This window comes from Alnus glutinosa, chromosome 9 (assembly GCF_958979055.1).
Source record: "Alnus glutinosa chromosome 9, dhAlnGlut1.1, whole genome shotgun sequence".
Taxonomy (NCBI): domain Eukaryota; kingdom Viridiplantae; phylum Streptophyta; class Magnoliopsida; order Fagales; family Betulaceae; genus Alnus; species Alnus glutinosa.
The window spans coordinates 4,553,488-4,571,089 of record NC_084894.1 but is presented as its reverse complement, the minus strand read 5'-3'; the positions used below and the strand labels follow the sequence as shown (position 1 = coordinate 4,571,089).

The following is a 17,602-nucleotide window of genomic DNA, read 5'->3' as shown; positions in this document are numbered from 1 at the left end:
CCAATGCACACAAATTTAGATATGCCATTACAAGAAGTTTTAATAGTTAAGGATTGGCATTCCTTGGAGTTTTCCCAACGTATTGAGATCCCAATTTTTAGAAAGCTTTTTCTTGAGATTGTCAGAATTTGTGGGGATTTATTTCCAGAATTTGTGGTGAAATTTGTCATGATTCATACTGAAACTGGGATAACGATATAAGGAGCCTTTACAGGGAAATTAATCAAGTTTTGGTCCAAAGTTTACTGGTTTTCAATTAATTTGATTGCAGGGAACTGCAAACATATTTGTGTATGTGTGTGTGCGTGCATGTTTATGTGTCGATGTGTTTGCCTCTTTTTGTGTCCATGCATGTCAGTTATGCACATTCTGATTGGGGAATCGTACTTAGTAATTTAAGCTCCGTTTGTGAATGTGTTTTGGAGAATGCCTTTTGTTTTTGGTTTGAAATAGTTTTCTAAAAATAGTTTTGAGTGTTTTGTGTTGCTGTTAATTGTTAAATGGAGCCTTAACTTCTGTACTTTCGCAAAGAATTATTGGATTATAATCATTTAAAATCTACTTATTATCCTTGTCTTTCAATTGTGGTCACAAGGTTTCTGTGCAGTTTGGTATGTCTTTCAGTGACTCGGAAAAGCACTATTTCCAATTGGAATTTTGAAAATAGAAGTAATGAAGATTTAAAGAGGATTCCAGGGACTGCATATTTGATTTTGTTGGACGATAGAAATATATTTGGTTCTTTGTCCTCTTTCTATTGTTGTTTCTTCTGCTATATACGAACGGGTGCTATACTAACCTTGGAGTATTTGAAACCTCACTCATTTCAGCCATTTTTAATGCACTTAGAACCAAGTTTCTCTTTAAGCTCTTAAACTGTTTGATATAAGCTTGTAGAGTGTTATCATGTCCTAGACCACATGCTACCATTACCATTAACTAGCCTATCTACTTATAAAAAAAAACCATTAACTAGCCTATCTTCGCTCAACTTTTGCTATGTTTTTGTCGGGTGCTTGGTCTTGCACCCAGGTTTTGGATGGATGTCTTGGGTCCCTCCCCCCCCTTCCTTCAAAGGTGGGTTCCGCTTCCAAACTGAAAGGCCAGAGGGAACTGAATAACTTAAAAGTGTTAAGTTAATTATGAGGGGTCCAGCCGTGACAAAGGCGCGAGGAAGTAGTGTCCTGGGATTTTGTTTCTTTGGGTTGTTGGGTTCTTTGTTTGCTTAGGTTGTTTTGTGGGTCTTGGGTTTTTTTTTTTTAGTTCTTGCTTCTTTGTTCTTTGTTCTGTTTGGTGTCATTGTGTATACTTCTATACTTTAGGGGCGCCTTACGCTTTTTATAAAATGCGCTTGCTTATCTATAAAAAAAACAATGATTGATTTGATAGTTTTCCTAAATCATTCTGGTTTAATTTTAAATCATTTGGATTTTATTGATTGGTTTAGTCATGCTTGTGCTATTTTCTTTGACTATTGAAATTCTAACATGCTTTCTAATCATGTATATGTTTTTCCATCCTTCTCAAAACTTAGTTTCACTCAGCACTAGGCAGGTAGTAATAGTTCATGGTTTCTAACACATGCGATTATTTTGACAGGTTTTCAAGAGTGGCCCACTTTTCATATCTTCAAAAGGTTGGTTATGAAATTCGTTTTGCTTTTTATTTCTTTAATTCTCTTTGCCCAGATTCTCCAACAATCTTATCTATTGTGATTTTTAACATATATACATTTGGGCATGTGGCTTTTGTGATTGCATTGTTTTTAGGGTAAATTATACTTTGCTCCCCAAAACTACTTCCCCATTTGTACTTGTACCTCTAAATTATGCCTCACTGCAACTTGGTTTCCTCATGTTAGATGGACGGTTAGTGTGGATGGAAAATGTTACACTTGAGTAGCACGTGTGTTTGAGCCATTTCGCGTGACTAATTTTCCCTTGAAGTGTGTGGAAATGCACCGCTTTAGTAACAATTTTTTAAAAAAAGGCTAAAGTCTCTGTTTTGTACAAGGAGCAGATGTGGGCTTTGTTTGTAGCTATAGAAGCAAACCGGAATACGAGAAGTATGGCTAGTACATCAGAACTTTCCGCTAAGTTCGATATTAAGGGAAATAGAGAATTAAGGCCACTGGCATGTTCTATCAATTATGAAGTAAAGGGAGGGCCGTCCAATAGAGACAAAGAAAAGGGGAGGGGGATCTGTTTGATTACTGAAGCCTAAGATCCTATCTTGGAACGTGAGAGGCCTGAATGAGGAGGAGAAAATGATGAAGATTAAGGGTCTTATTAAGAAATGGAAAGCATATATAGTTTGTCTGCAGGAAACCAAACTAAAGTACATTAATAGGGAGGTGGTATGGAGTTTGTAGGGCTGTGTATGTGGATTGGTGTTATTTAGGGTTGAGAAGGGATTCTTGAGGAATTTCACTTATGTGGGGTAGAAGGGTGGTAGAAAAAGTGGAGGAGTGTGTGGGGAGTTTTATTGTTACGTGTTCTTTTAGATAATTTTGAATGGGCATTCGTAGACGTGTATGGTCCAAATAATGACCATGATAAGAAGTTGCTTTGGGATGAACTGGGTGGACTTATGAGTTGGTGGGAAAAGCCATGGTGCATTGGAGGAGATTTTAATGCCGTTCGATATCCGAGTGAGAGATCAGGAGACACCAGCTATTCTTCAGCTATGAGGGAGTTTTTCAGATTTCATATTTGAACAGGGGCTCATGGACATTCCTCTTGTGTATGGTAAGTTCACGTGGTCAAACAACAATCAACGTTGGTCAAGAATTGATAGATTTTTATTCTCTTCTGCATGTGAGGAACAATTTCCTGATGTCGTTCAAAGGAGACTCCCTCCTATCTTGTCAGATCATTTTCCTCTATTGCTAGATTGTGGGGTATCAAATAGAGCTGGAGGATATTTCAAATTCGATAACGTGTGACTGAAATTTGAGGGATTTGTGGATCAAGTGAAATTGTGATGGCAGAATTATCAGTTTGAGGGCTGTCCTAGTTATGTGTTCGCATGCAAATTGAAAGCATTGAAAGGTGATTTGAGAAAGTGGAATGAAGAAATCTTTGGGGATATAGGGAAGCGGAAAAAGGTGTTACTGGAGGGTATTCGAGAGCTAGATGTCGCTGGGGAAGGGATAGTGTTGGTTGAGGAGGAGAAGGTGAGGAAGGAGTTTGCTAGGGAGTTGGAGAGGTTGCTTCTCTGTGAAGAAGTGAGCTGGAGACAGAAATCTCGGGCTCTTTGGTTGAGAGAGGGAGATAAGAACACCAAGCTTTTGCACCGGGTGGCGAATTCAAATAGAAGAAATAATACTGTCGAGGCTCTACTTGTTAATGGGTACTTATCTTTAGATTCTAAGAGATAAAGGATCATATAGTACAATATTATATGCAACTGTATTCAGAACATGATTGTTGGAGGACAAAGATGAATGGACTCTCTTTTCAAGCCATTGGTGAAGAGGAGGGTTATAGGTTGGAGAGAGACTTTGAGGAGAGTGAAGTTTTTGAGGTGGTTAAAATCTGAATGGAGATAAAGCCATAGGGCCTAATGGGTTTTCTTTGGGTTTTTTTTCAAACTTGTTGGGAGACGTTGAAAGAGGATATAATGGCAGTTTTTAGAGAATTTAATGGTAAAAGGCGGTTTGAGAAAAGTATTAATGCCACTTTCATATCTATTATACCAAAGAAAGTTGGTGCGGTGGATATTAAGGATTTTCGTCCTATTAGCGTAGTGAGTCTTGTATACAAAATGATTTCTATGGTGCTAGCGAATAGATTGAAACAGGTGTTGGAGAATGAGTGTCTTGACAGTTGACTTCAATCAATGGTACCAGGTTTATTTTGCAAATTGGATCTCGAAAAGGCATATGATCATGTAAATTGGGAGTTCTTGTTATACTTGTTGGAAAGGAGTGGTTTCGGGGAGAAATGGAGTGCATGGATTGCCTTTTGTATTTCTATGGTTTGTTATTTAGTATTAATAAATGGAGCTCCATCTAGATTCTTTAGTAGTACTCGGGGTTTAAGACAAGGGGATCCGTTATCACCTTTACTTTTTGTATTGGTTATGGAGGCTTTGAGTAAGATGATGTCGGCCACAGTGGATAGGGATCTTTTGGAGGGTTTTACAGTGGGATCGAGAAATGTTGCAGAACTAGTTGTGTCGCATTTGTTATTTGCAGATGATACTCTAATCTTTTGTCAGGCAAATGGTGAACATCTTCGTAACTTGAGATGCCTCTTTTTCCTCTTTTTTTTTTTTGTTTTTGTTTTTGTTTTAGCAGTATTGGGGTTGAAGATTAATTTGTTGAAGTCAGAGATCATTCCTATTGGCGAGGTGGATGATGTAGAAAGGTTGGCTGGTATATTTTGGTGTCGGGTGGCTACCAATGAAATATTTGGGACTTCCTTTGGGGGCACCATACATTTCAGCTACTATATGGAATCGTATTGTAGAAAAAAATGGAAAGTCGTCTGACAGGCTGGAAGAGGCTATATCAGTTGAAGGGAGGGAGGTTGACGTTGATCAAAAGTACTTTATCCAATTTACCCACTTATTATCTATCTTTGTTTCTTATTCCTTTAGGTGTTGTGAATAGGATTGAGAAATTGCAAAGAGATTTTTTCTGGAGAGGTATTAAGGAGGAGTTTAAATTCCATCTAGTTAATTGGTCGACATCCTTGCCGGAGACGACATCGGAGGTGTCTTCTGGGTTGGTTCTAAATCGGATTCCTCCTGGGGGTTTGGAGGTTACAACGTTGGGAGCCACAGAGGGCGCGAGTCCAGCTTCGTTAGTTTTTGTTGGGGATTCTTTTAGGTCGGAGCCCTCGTTGGCGGCAGTTACAGGGACGGCTACGTTTATGTCTTCTTCCGGGGGTGAGTCGAGCAGTTCCCAGGTGTTTTCGGTGTCTTCTAGCCAGACTGCAGCCTCTAAAGAATTTGGTTTCCCTCCTTCGCCGGCACTGGATCTGGGTTTTTCGGCGGATCCTGCTCCTTCAGCTCTTGTCTTTAAGTTCACTCCATTGGGGCCGCTTCAAATTCCTAGACTTTGTTTTGTCCCTTTGTCTCTTGCTGGAGCAGCTATTTTGGGAGAGAAGCTGCATTCTCCCCTCCCAGTGGTAGTTTCTAAGCCTTTTCAGTGTTACTACAGGAGGGCGAAGAAACGAAAGGAAGAGCAATCTGTGAAGTGGAATGATGTGCTACTTTCTAATTCCCTGAAAGCCGCAAAGATGTCTGTTGGCTATGCTAATAAGAGGGGTGCGGTTGCAGAGCCGCCAGTGGAGAAGGTGGCAAAGCCTCCTGCAATGAAGAAGACAGAGACGCTTTTCAGGAAGGGGTTCGCTTCAGAAGGTCAACAGTGGCGGGGTGGTAGGTCCTTCCTCTCTTCCGAGTGGTTGCTTAAATGGTTTCTGCCAATCCCATAATTGGCTAGTCAGTTTTGATCATAACGGGGCGATTGTGGTGTGGGAGGAGGAAGAAGACCATTATTGGGATGGATTGCCCTTAGATTGGGCGATGGATTGGGATTTTGAGGAGGAGGCCATGGCTATTCGGGATGCCATGGAAGAGGAATTCTAGTTGATTGCGCGCCAGAAGTCTAAAGGAGAAAGGGAGCTTTTGAATTTGCATAGCTCCATTAATTACGACGATGCAAAAGATCCCTCTAGGCGTAGAGAAGGCAAAGGACACATGTTTTAGGCTTGTTGTGCCTTGGCGGGTAGTGGATAGTCTTGTTCTTAGTTGGTTCCTTATGTAGTTTGTTTTTGGTATTTTCGTTTTCTGGGGCCTTGGTGTTGTGGGTTTTATTGGGTTTTTGCGGGTTAGCTTTGGTTGTTCTTGTGTACTTAGGGGCACCTTACGCTTTCTTTAATAAAGTTTTCTTACTTATCAAAGAAAAAAAAAAAATTGTTCGACAATTTGTTCAATTTTTTCTCCTCTACAATATGGTGGTTTGGGAGTAAGAAATTTGATTAAGTTTAATGAAGCATTATTGGGTAAATGGTTATGGCATTATGCTATGGGGAGGGAGGCGTTATGGCGGGTGGTTGTGGAAGCAAAATATAATAGTCTGAATCGTGGTTGGTGTTCTAAGGAGGTAGCGGGGCCTTTTGGTGTTGGAGTGTGTAAACATATTAGGCGGTGGTGGGATGTTTTCTTGAGATATATCGGATATGAAGTGGGAGATGGATCAAAGATTCGTTTATGGCATGATGCTTGGCGTAGGGATTAGCCATTGATGGAAGGTTTTCCGGAGTTATGTAGTATTGCTCCTTGTAAGGAGGCGTGGGTTAGGGACAACATGCTGTCTTCCAATGGAGTTATTTAGTGGAATGTGTCTTTAGTCAGATCTGTCCAAGATTGGGAGGTAGATTTGGTGCTTGCATTTTTTGGTGTGTTATATTCACTCAGATGGAGACAAGGTAGTGAGGATTGTATTCGATGGATTCCTTCAAAGAGGAAGAACTTTGAGGTGAGGTCGCTTTTTCATGAGTTATCTACTTTGGGGGGTTCTTCTTTTCCTTGGAGAAGTGTTTGGACAATTGAAGCCCCTCTAAGAGAGTTTTTTTGTGTGGACAACAGCTCATGAAATGATTTTGACTTAGGATAATCTGAGAAAGAGAGGAGTAGTGGTGGAATGGTGTTGTATGTGTAGGAGCGGAGAATATATTGATCATTTTTTACTCCATTGTGAAGTGGCTATAGAATTATGGAGTGCGTTCTTTACCTTGTTCGGAGACCATTGGGTTATGCCGGCGAGGGTGGTCAAGGTGTTAGATTGTTGGCGAGGTCAGGTGGGTAGCCGCTCAGTTCTAGATGTGTGGAGGATGGCTCCGTTGTGCTTAATGTGGAGCATATGGAGAGAGAGGAATGCACGATGTTTTGAAGATTGTGAGAGGACAAGGGAGGAGCTTAAGATCAACCTGGTCAAATCGCTCTTTAGTTGGACTATGGCGTATAATATCTCTCATTTTTCTAAGTTTTTTGAATTTGTGGATTTTTGTTCATCTTTTAGCATGTAAGGGAGACTTTCTGTATAGTTCCTGTGTGCTAGAGTTGTGTCCCCTCTGCACTCTTCTACGAAATAAATTATTTATCAAAAAAATCCACCCTGAAGAATTTGTCAGTTCTGCCCCGTTTGTATGCCTTTGATCATCTTATAAACTCATATTAGATTGTTTGAGATTCGAGTTAATTTATCTAATTAACTCCAATGATAAAATCTTAACAATAATTAATTAATTAACAATTAGTATGAATTTACTAAAAAAAATTATTAAATCGAGTAGCTCGTGAAGAAGCTCGAGTTCATTCGAAAAATAAATAAACTGAGTTTGAATAAAAATTATGTAGTTCGGTGATAAGCTCGAGTTTGAAAAAAATTAAACGAATTGAGCTTGAACATTTAATACTCGGCTCGATGACTGCCCACCCTATTCATAAAAAATTATCCTTAAACAACCCAATATTATCCATCCATTAGCTCCATCTTATAAAGTAAAGCATGCAATGGATTCTTCTTTGTTGCACTTGGAGTTTCCCCTTTGTACTAGGCTCTCTTTATAGAATGTTGTATTACACATTATATTCCTTTGGCATAAAAGTTACTTTAATATTGAATATGTTAACATCTGTTGAACTTCTGCAGGAATTGGCTGGAAGTCTTGGAAGAAGCGTTGGTTTATCCTCACACGCACTTCTTTAGTCTTCTTCAAAAATGATCCTGTTAGTAGCAATCATATTTTTTTTTCTTTTGCCTTGGATATGTTCATATGGTTTATTTACTTTCGGATTTTAATTTTAGTTCTTTCTCATTGTCCTACATTATTGGAGAATGCCACTAGCTGTGATTTGTTGCATTATCATATTATTGTTGGTATTTTATGGATTGTGTATTCTTTTTGCATTACTGTAATGCATTAGTGGAGAATGGTATGTTGCAAAATGCCATGCTTGGTGTGAACTCCTGAGTCCTGTGAACATTTCAATTTAAAGAACGCAAGTTGTGCCCAAAGCCATTTTGTCAAGGCATGTCTGCTTTCTTTCAATATTTGTCATGAATATAATTTTGAAATTAAAAAATTGCCACAGGTTTATACATATTGCCAACCAGAGGAAGACATGCTTAGGAATCTTCCATTCCCTGCTGAGAACAACATATAATAAGATTTAAATTAGTATATCTGGTTGTGGAAGATCAAATCTGTTTTCAAGTGGCTGCAGTTTAAAACTGCAAATATAGTCAAACTCTTAATCTTCCATATATATCTTCTATGCAGGTTTACTTGTAAATACTGTTGGAGACCATCCCTTACAAATAATTTCTGAAAGATTTTGAGTTGTCTTTCTTAATGACTGTCCTTTCTCAGCAGTTATCAATTTAAACTCTTGTACTCTTTGGTGCAAGCTGCCAACAGAAGCCCCTTCCAAAAAGGAGGCATAATATATTGTTACCTCTCCACTAGGTTCTGCAGCGCACTACAAAGGGAAGAGGGACAAATAATACGTCGGCAAATTAGAAAGAGTACTCTTTTATCAAAGTCTACCTAGTTCCTTTAGACATATAAAGGCTCTTCCAACCTGCCAAGCGATGTTCCATTTTCTTAATAATGCCATTCCAAATCGAAGTAGCATTGTAAAAGGCTCCGAAAGGAAGACCCAAATACTTCATTGGCAAAGATGCCACTCTACACCCAAGAATTTGGGCCAAACCCTCTACACCACCCACATCGCCTATAGGAACTAGCTATGATTTAGTCAAATTAATCTTTAGCCTCAAAACCGCTTCAAAACACAAGAATAGACACCTCAGATGATGGAATTGTTCACCATTAGCCTCACAAAAATTCAAAGTATCATCTGCAAACAATAAATGTGACACTATAACCTCTTCATTATTTCTTGACCCCATCAAGAATCCTAATAAGAGTCCCCTATTCATTGTAACAAACATCATCCTACTCAGTACTTCCATAATAACCACAAACAATATCAGAGATAACAGATCCCCTTGTCTTAAACCACATGAATTGCTAAAGAAACCAGAAGGAGAACCATTAATGAGAATGGAAAATGCAATGTAGAGATGCAATGTGCTATCCAATCTTGCCATCTCTCCCCAAGGCCACATCTATCCAATTGTTACACTAGATTCGTCGTGGGGGATGGCTCCAAGATCAGTTTTTGGCATGATTTGTGGTGTGGTGACACAACCCTCAAAGTAGCATTTCCAGCTTTATTTGACATTGCTCGCCTTAAGGACGCCGTTGTTGCGGATAATCTGGAGCGGTTGGGTGACTCATTCCAGTGGAATGTGAGCTTCATTAGGGAGGCTCATGATTGGGAGGTGGATGTCTTTGCCTCTTTCTTCCAATTGCTACATTCAGTTAAAGTAAACAGAGACAATAAAGACAGTTTGTGGTGGGTCCCCTCCAAAAAAGGAGTTTTCAAAGTCAAGTCCTTCTTCTACTCCTTAACTAGCACTGGTGGCAGACGCTTTCCCTGGGAAAGTGTTTGGCGTACTCAAGCTCCTCCTAGGGCTGCTTTCTTTGTGTGGACTGAGGCTCTTGGTAAGATCCTCTCTCAGAACAACCTTAGGAAATGACATGTTATTGTGATCAACTGTTGCTGCATGTGTAAGTAGACTGAGGAAACTGTGGGTCATCTCCTTCTCCACTGCGACGTGGCTTCTGTTGTATGGAATTCTCTCTTTAGCCGTTTCAGTGTGTCTTGGGTTATGTCTAGACGGGTTATTGACTTGCTTGCATGTTGGTGGTCATCTGGCAGATCAAGGAGTGCTATTGTTTGGAAAATGCCACTTATTTTTATCTTCTGGTGCCTTTGGTGGGAAAGAAACAATAGAAGTTTTGAAGACTTGGAAAGAACCTTGGAAGAGACTCTTTCTTTGTTCTACCATACTTTGTATTGTTGGACTTCGGCTTATGTTCATCCTTTGCTATTTCTTTTTCTGACTTTTTCTCTCGCTTTTCTATTTCTAGTTAGGTGTTTTCCTTGTATACTTCCAGTGTACCAAGGGGCGCCTTACGCTTTTCTAATAAATTTGATCTCTTACCTATCAAAAAAAAAATTACAAAAAAACCCAATTAATATGATCATAAGCCTTCTCCAAATTCAATTTACACAACACTCCAGGTTCCCTAGATCTAATCAGAGTATCAAGACACTCACTAGCTACCATGAAAGAATCCAGAATTTGTCTACCTTTGATAAATGCATTCTGTGAACTTGAAATACTCTTTCCCAATACCAATTTCAACCTGTTTGTTAGGACCTTAGAAATGATTTTATACACACCACCCACTAACCTAATAGGACGGAAATCCTTAATGTCCACCGCACCGGCTTTCTTAGGAATAAGGGACACAAAAGTAGCATTAAAGCTCTTCTCAAACTTCCTTATGCTATGAAACTCTTTGAATACTTCCATGATGTCCTCTTTCAATACCTCCCAACACTTTGAAAAAAGCCATAGAGAATCCGTCTGGTCTTGGGCCTTATTTTTACTATCCTCTATATGCTTTCTCATTGTCCCCACATCTTTGCTGCAAATTGCTGTTTGAGACTTATTTCTTAGATTAAGAGGCTCCACCTAGATTTGATTCTCAAAACTTTAAATCCTCTCAGTCATATAAGAGGCCCTAACCTATGCCTCCAAGGTTCTTTAAGAAGAGACGTGCGTTCTACTTTGTCAAATGATGTGTTTTTTTTTTTTTGATAAGTAAGAATACTTTGTCAAATGATGTTGAAACTCATTTTCATTTCCCTGCCAAATGGGATCCCTCTGCAGCTTTTATTAATTGTGCTATCAAGACCACAATCCACCAATTACCGATATTCTGACCATTTAGTTGCTTTAGTGTCTACTACCTTTTTTCTAGGCTGTCAAATCTGGTTTTCCTTTACAATATGAGGAATCCCTTCAATCCTCCTCTTATAGTGATTATTTATTTATTTATTTATTTTTTTGGGTGGGGGGGCACTCTGCAAAGCATTAGTAACCCAATTTCCCAACTTGGTCTGAGCAGTAGGTTAGAAACTAGTTTCATTTAAGGATCAAAGAAAACAGACAATGTGACTTCATCTAACTGTTCTCCACCTCTTCACTTCATGAAATGTGAGGGCAAAAGAGAAAGCTGAACAATGAAGAGATCTCTTTTTTCTCATGTGCATGCAAAGAAACGAAAAAGTCTATGCCCATCTGTTATTCATATTGCTTTTTAAATGGTAGTCTTTACTAGTGCTTATGCACTGCTAGTTCCATCCTTTCCTGTACTTGTAATCCTCCTCATGACCTCGAATTCTGAAATTTACTAGAAAAGTATTATAATATCCAATTAATGTACAACACACAATGGGTAATGAGATGATTTGTTTGAAGATCCAATTGTGTTAAAGTAAGTGGCCTTTCCAACTTTGTCAGTCAAATATTAGCAAGACAGTAAATCAGCTCTACCATATTAATCGATTTTGGAGTAATACAATTAATTAAACATATACATTTTTTCCTTTTATTATCATGTAGACTGCGCTTCCTCAAAGGGGCGGTGAAGTGAACCTGACATTGGGAGGCATTGACTTGAACAATTCTGGGAGGTATGCATGGTCACTACAATTTATTTGTAGTATTCTTAATCACCTGCTTATAGCTGTAACTCTTTATCTTGCAGTGTTGTAGTTAGAGAAGATAAAAAACTGTTGACCGTACTGTTTCCAGATGGACGTGATGGCAGAGCGTTCACCCTTAAGGTGCTTCATTTAGTAGTTTATTATCACTAGTAATTTCTTCTATAGTGGTCCTTAAGGGGTGGCTCAATCAGCTTGGGACCACAATAGTGGTCATTAGTTTGAATCAACCCTTCGCCCTTCCCTTGGGGACAAAAAATTGCTTATAAAAAAAAAGTAATCTCTTCTATAGTGACAGGAAATAATTTGTGTATCACTCTTTATCATGTTCCTGTAAAAATGTCTTTAATGCCCTTTTGTTTTTATGTGTGTTTTTCTCTCTGAATGCCAGGCTGAGACATCTGAGGATTTGTTCGAGTGGAAGACAGCCCTAGAACATGCCCTTGCACAAGCACCAAGTGCTGCCCTTGTTATGGGACACAATGGGATTTTTCGGAATGACACAAATGATTCAATTGACGGGTCTTTCCATCAATGTTTGTGCTTCTTTATTATTACATCTTAACATTTTGGTTAAAGATCTTCATTCTAAAAGTAGTTGATCTGTTAGTTTATGTGTGTGCATTTGCATGTGCATATGTTCACATCTATAATTACGTTTGGGTATGTGTATTTTAGTAACACAAGATTTCGGGATATCATCCAGGGAGGGATAAGCGTCCTATTAAATCCTTGGTCGTTGGAAGACCAATTTTGCTTGCACTAGAAGATATTGATGGAGGTCCATCCTTTCTTGAGAAAGCTCTTCGTTTTCTTGAGAAGTTTGGTAAGTTGTGATATCAAAATTTGATTGGATTTTTCTTTAAAGTACTCTGCACCTTGTGGTGTTGTTTCTTTTTATATTGTTATTGGTTCCCCCCCAGCAAATATAAAATCTTTGTTGCAAAGTGGAACTCTTTGTATTAATCACGAACATTTGTTTGCTTTCTCCTTCATTTTTAAGTTTTAAATATAATAATTGTTGAGAACATGTAATTTCTTTCATTTTTTTTTTTTAATATTTTGTTTCCTTGCATATCCATTGTCGGTGTATTTGGTAGTTGCTATACTTTTTTGATCTGCAAGTTTCTCTCTAGAAATAAATAATCTTTACGTCCCTGTTGTATTGCCAATTAATATAGCCATCTGGGTTTTCTGATGGGCTTGTACTTGGCATTCTTTCTTCTAATGGAGTGAAAAGTTGATGATTTTGGAGTGGAATTTCCCATACCTGTACATGCTTTTAATAGCTAACACCTGCTTTAGGACTGGCAATGGGGTGCATAGACTTGGTACCTGTCTTGTCCTAATCTGTATTTTGTCAAGTTTGGAATCTTGTACTAGTTTTGAGTTTGATTTAGGTTTAGTTTGGCCACTTACCCTGCCCTTCTAGGAAATTTTTCGGACAAATAGACATAGTTTGTAGTGAGCTTTCATGAGCTTTTTAATTGTAAGTTAGATTCATACCCATCATGCCACCATATTCAACAGCATTGTTTGATAGCACATGCTATATAAGTTTCATTATTAGTCTTTTTATTTTTATTTTTATTTTTATAAGTAACCGAAATATCATTAAAAGCGAAAAGCGCAACCCAGGTGCATATGAAGTATACAAGAGAAACACCTACCTAGAAGAAGAACAAAGAACAAGAAAATCATGAAAACTAAGCACCAAATGAGCTACAAATGTAGTTGTCCAAAAATAGAGTATAAAAGAAAAAGGAGTTAGGTTCCTCTAACACCCTCTCGCTATCTTAGAAACTTCTTTCATTTATTTCCCTCAAAAGACACCACAAGTGGCAAGAAGGCACCATATTCCACATAACAGCATTGAGTGCTACCACCAGTCTACCAACAAGCGAACAGGTTAACCACTCGACTAGGCATAACTAAGGATAGCCCAAAGCGATTGAAATATACATTCCATAAGGCATAAGCAACCTCACAATAGAGAAGATGGTTCACAAACTTCCCATTGCTCTTGCACATACAGTATCTATTAACCACAATGACATGCCGTTTCCTAAGGTTATCCATTGTAAGGATCTTTCCTAGGGTTGCCGACCAAACGGAAAAAGCTGCTCTCAAAGAAATCTTAGTGTGCCAAATACTCTTTGAAGGGAAATGAATGCCATCATTACCGACAAGGACATTGTAGAAGGAGCTAACAACAAACACCATTTTCTCACGCGCCCGCACATGGCTCCCACGCTCCACCCAACTATCGCTTTCGTCTGCTGATGCTGCTGATTTTTGGTGTTTTGTTGTGTTTCTGTATTTTGCTTTGTTTTTTTGTTTTTATTGTTGCATTTTGTGGATTGTAGTCTCCATGTGCCTCTGTGGTTTGATCTTGTTGTGGAGACTTCTGCAACCAGAGTTGGTTCCTTTTTTCAACGGCTCCTAATCGGAAAATGGCAGTGCCTCTCCTTCGACAGCTTCCTCCTGGTGGCTGTTGTAGGTTCAAAGTGGGTCATCTTGGCCTGCTTCAAACACCGTTTTGCGGTGCCATTTCTTGGTCTTTATACCTATATCTAGAGGACTGTGTCATTTTTTTGCCCATTTCCTATTTATTGTTTTTATTTTTTGCATTGTATTCTCGTTTTGGGTTTGTTGTTGGGGAGCTCACCATTTTTTCCATTTTTTGATTCCTTGTAACCCTTTCCCAATATTGCTAAAAAAAATAAACCATTTTTTTGGAGGGGTCCACCAAAGCTTGTCTTCACCTTCTCGTCTCATCCTATAGGAATACAACAAATTGAAGAACGAAGTAAAGGCATCCACCTTCCAATCGTGAGTCGCTTTAATAAAGCTTATGTTCCACTGAAGGGAACCACTAGAGAGCTCCAACTGAACTACTACAGAAGCATCTTTCACATAAGCACTACTATATAAATTAGGAAAAGCTTCCTTAAGGGCCTTCTCCCCACTCCACACATCATGCTAAAATCTTATTTTGGAGCCATCTCCCATCTCAAATCTGGTATGACTAGAAATCATCTTCCAACCCCTCCTTATATTCTTCCATAACCTCACCCCATACGGCTTAGGAGGCTGATTTGAACACCCATCCACCCCACGAACTACCAATTTTAAAATCCACCACAACTCTCTACCAAGCCTCTCTCATGCACATAACACCACAACTATTTCCCTAAAAGAGCATGATTGAACATCCACAAGCTTCAAACCTCCAACCCTCCCTCAGAGATCGGGGAGCAAACCTTGGACTAGCTAACCAGTTGAAATATGAATTCCTCACCTAGCGCACCTCATAAGAAATCTTGATGAAGCTTCTCTATGCCGTCTGCAACACTAGCAGGAAGAGGGAGACATGAAGTACGTAGATAAATTGGAAAGGGTGTTCTTGATAAGGGTAACCGTGCGACCTTTAGACAAATACATTTTTTTCCAACTAACCATCCGAAGCTTTATCTTTTCAACAACACTATCCCAAATAGACTTGGCCTTATAGGAGGCCTCCAACGGAAGACCAAGATACTTCAAAGGCAAGGAAGAAACCCCATTATAAGTCAGCTGTTATACTCGTCTAATTAGTTACTTCTGTTAAAGATGCTCTGTACTGCACAATAGATCTAGGAAGGCTGAATGAGAAGCCTAGCCGAAGATGTCAAAAGTAGGGAAATTGGTTCAATTCCAAGGATGGTTTTGATCCAGCTCTAAAATAAACCTTGACCCCTAATGTTATAAATTCAATGGAGTCAAGTAATTTAGATATTGTTTAGAGCAGTTGAAACATCTTTCTAGTTTCTTGGTGTTTTGTAGTTCAGTGTGTACTTTGGTCTATCTAGTTTCCAGCTTGTAATGGGGTTAGTTTTTTGGTAATCTTTTGGCCAATCTAGTTTCCAGAATGTAGTGCAGTTATTGGATAAGCACCTTTCTAGTTTACTTGATCTTAAGTTTCTTTGTTTCTCAGTTGTGGTAGTCAGGTCCGATGGTTATCATTGCTTTTCTCCAAATTTGTGTTGTTTTTGGTTGCATTGTTGCTATTTAGATCTGGTTGGCTGTTCATGATATGGCTGAAAAGCATAGGAAGATGTTGATGCTATGAATGACTCATGACTCAACTTAGTTTTCCAAAAACTACGTCTATCTTTAAATAATAAAAAAAATGGTTATGTAGAAACGGAAATCTGGTTTGTTGAAGTTGATGTCAACTGGATGACTAAATGACCTACATCAAGCAGATATCAGAGAATTTCATAAATTTGATGTTGAAGTTTATAGTTATGTTTGAGTATCATCAGTGTGAAGTTTTATATGAAATGATAATGGAAAAGCGAATTGGGACACTCAACTGATTATATGAAGAGAGAAATAGATTAAAATGCATGGATTTTTTTTCATGCTTTCTACTTATTGACTGTTTTTTTCAACAGGAACTAAAGTTGAAGGAATTTTGCGACAATCTGCAGATGTTGAGGAGGTAGATCGCAGGGTTCAAGAGTATGAACAAGGTATTTGGTCTACTTTTATAGTCTTTTATTGTTCTTAGTTGAGTAGGAAAACATTATAGATAACATTCTAGTTTCTTTGAATTTATTACTTAGAAAAAAAAAGTTTTTTTGGATTTATTATTTTTTGTTGAGTCTATGTGACTTGGTTGTACAAATGCCTTTCAGACTGAGATTATCCCTTTTTCAATTTTCCTTATTGTTTTTAGGCAAGACTGAATTTGATCCTGATGAGGATGCTCATGTTGTTGGCGACTGTGTTAAGGTAATTGTTGTGACAACTTTTTGCTCTTCAAGAACAATAAATTTAATACCTAAATTCAATATTCAGCCAAAACCTATTTGTTCTGCAGCATGTTCTTAGGGAGCTACCCTCGTCTCCAGTTCCTGCATCCTGCTGCACTGCGTTGCTGGAGGCTTCTAGTAAGTTCAATTGTTATTTATTTTCTTTTTCCGTTTTCCTTTTTGTATACACAAATTTATTATGGATGGTTCATTGGGTAATGAGTTTTCAATATTCTCTGTAGCATTTATTTGGGAGATGGTTGTGAGGAAAACATAGTCGTCATTATGTTAAAATTCAAAAAAAAGAAAAAGAAACATAAAATGAATCAATCATTCGAAAAGGAATGATAGCTAATGATGAAACCTACAAAAGCTAATAATGAAACCTAAGGATGAGCCCACGTTTTGTAGGGTTCGTTGTTGCTTTGGTGGGTTGTGGGTTGTTTCTCGGGCGTATAGTTTTTTCTTGTAACTCTGTTTGGACTCCTTTGTGGGTTGTTTGGTTGTTCTTTCTTAGGTTTTGGGGTTTTTTCTGTTGGTTGTTGTGGGTTAGCTTTGGGTGTTTCTGGTATATTTCTTGTATACCGAGGGGCGCCTTTACGCTTTTTTAATAAATCTTTTCTTACTTATAAAAAAAAATGGTCCGACTGTGGGTCTTTTTTTGGACTATCAACTACAGTTCTTATTTTTATTTTTTATAGAGCCTGCATAAAAGACAGCCAAAACACATGGACAAAAATTAAGATTCGTGCTAACTACTGGCATAGTATTTTAGAGGTAGAAACAGCCACCTTCCCCCCTTCTGGTTAGCACTTATTAGCTATGGGATTCTTTCTTGGGCTTGCATATCAGTCCATTTTATGTTGAGATTGCTATGCTGAAGACCTTGGATCCTTCCCAATGTCCTAGTTGCTCAATTTCATTCACTTTGAACATGGGCATCCAGCCAGGTTTTGTGCTAACATAAATTGATTCGACTTATAATTAAACACGCATCTTGGAACACTTACTGAACTTGATGTTTATTTCTTCGAAGCAAGTCATTCTTAGTAATTCTGTTTGTCAGGCAGCACCATAATCATGGGGGCATAAAGTTCTGTTCTGTATAAAATATTAATGCTCTTTATGTTCAGTCCAGGATATTG

At 38.4% G+C, this 17,602-nt stretch overlaps 1 protein-coding gene across 2 annotated transcripts in view; it reads left to right on the top strand.

Annotated features, from left to right (window-relative positions):
- The window catches only part of LOC133877838 (rho GTPase-activating protein 7), a 43,945-nt gene that overhangs the window by 1,583 nt on the left and 24,760 nt on the right, over positions 1–17,602 (top strand). For both annotated transcript variants that reach the window (XM_062316266.1, XM_062316267.1), the window contains exons 2-10: positions 1,600–1,636; positions 7,664–7,740; positions 11,558–11,628; positions 11,703–11,781; positions 12,050–12,194; positions 12,365–12,484; positions 16,098–16,175; positions 16,382–16,437; positions 16,526–16,595. In XM_062316266.1, coding sequence (XP_062172250.1) covers positions 1,600–1,636; positions 7,664–7,740; positions 11,558–11,628; positions 11,703–11,781; positions 12,050–12,194; positions 12,365–12,484; positions 16,098–16,175; positions 16,382–16,437; positions 16,526–16,595 — 733 coding nt within the window. The remainder of the gene's footprint in view (positions 1–1,599; positions 1,637–7,663; positions 7,741–11,557; positions 11,629–11,702; positions 11,782–12,049; positions 12,195–12,364; positions 12,485–16,097; positions 16,176–16,381; positions 16,438–16,525; positions 16,596–17,602) is intronic.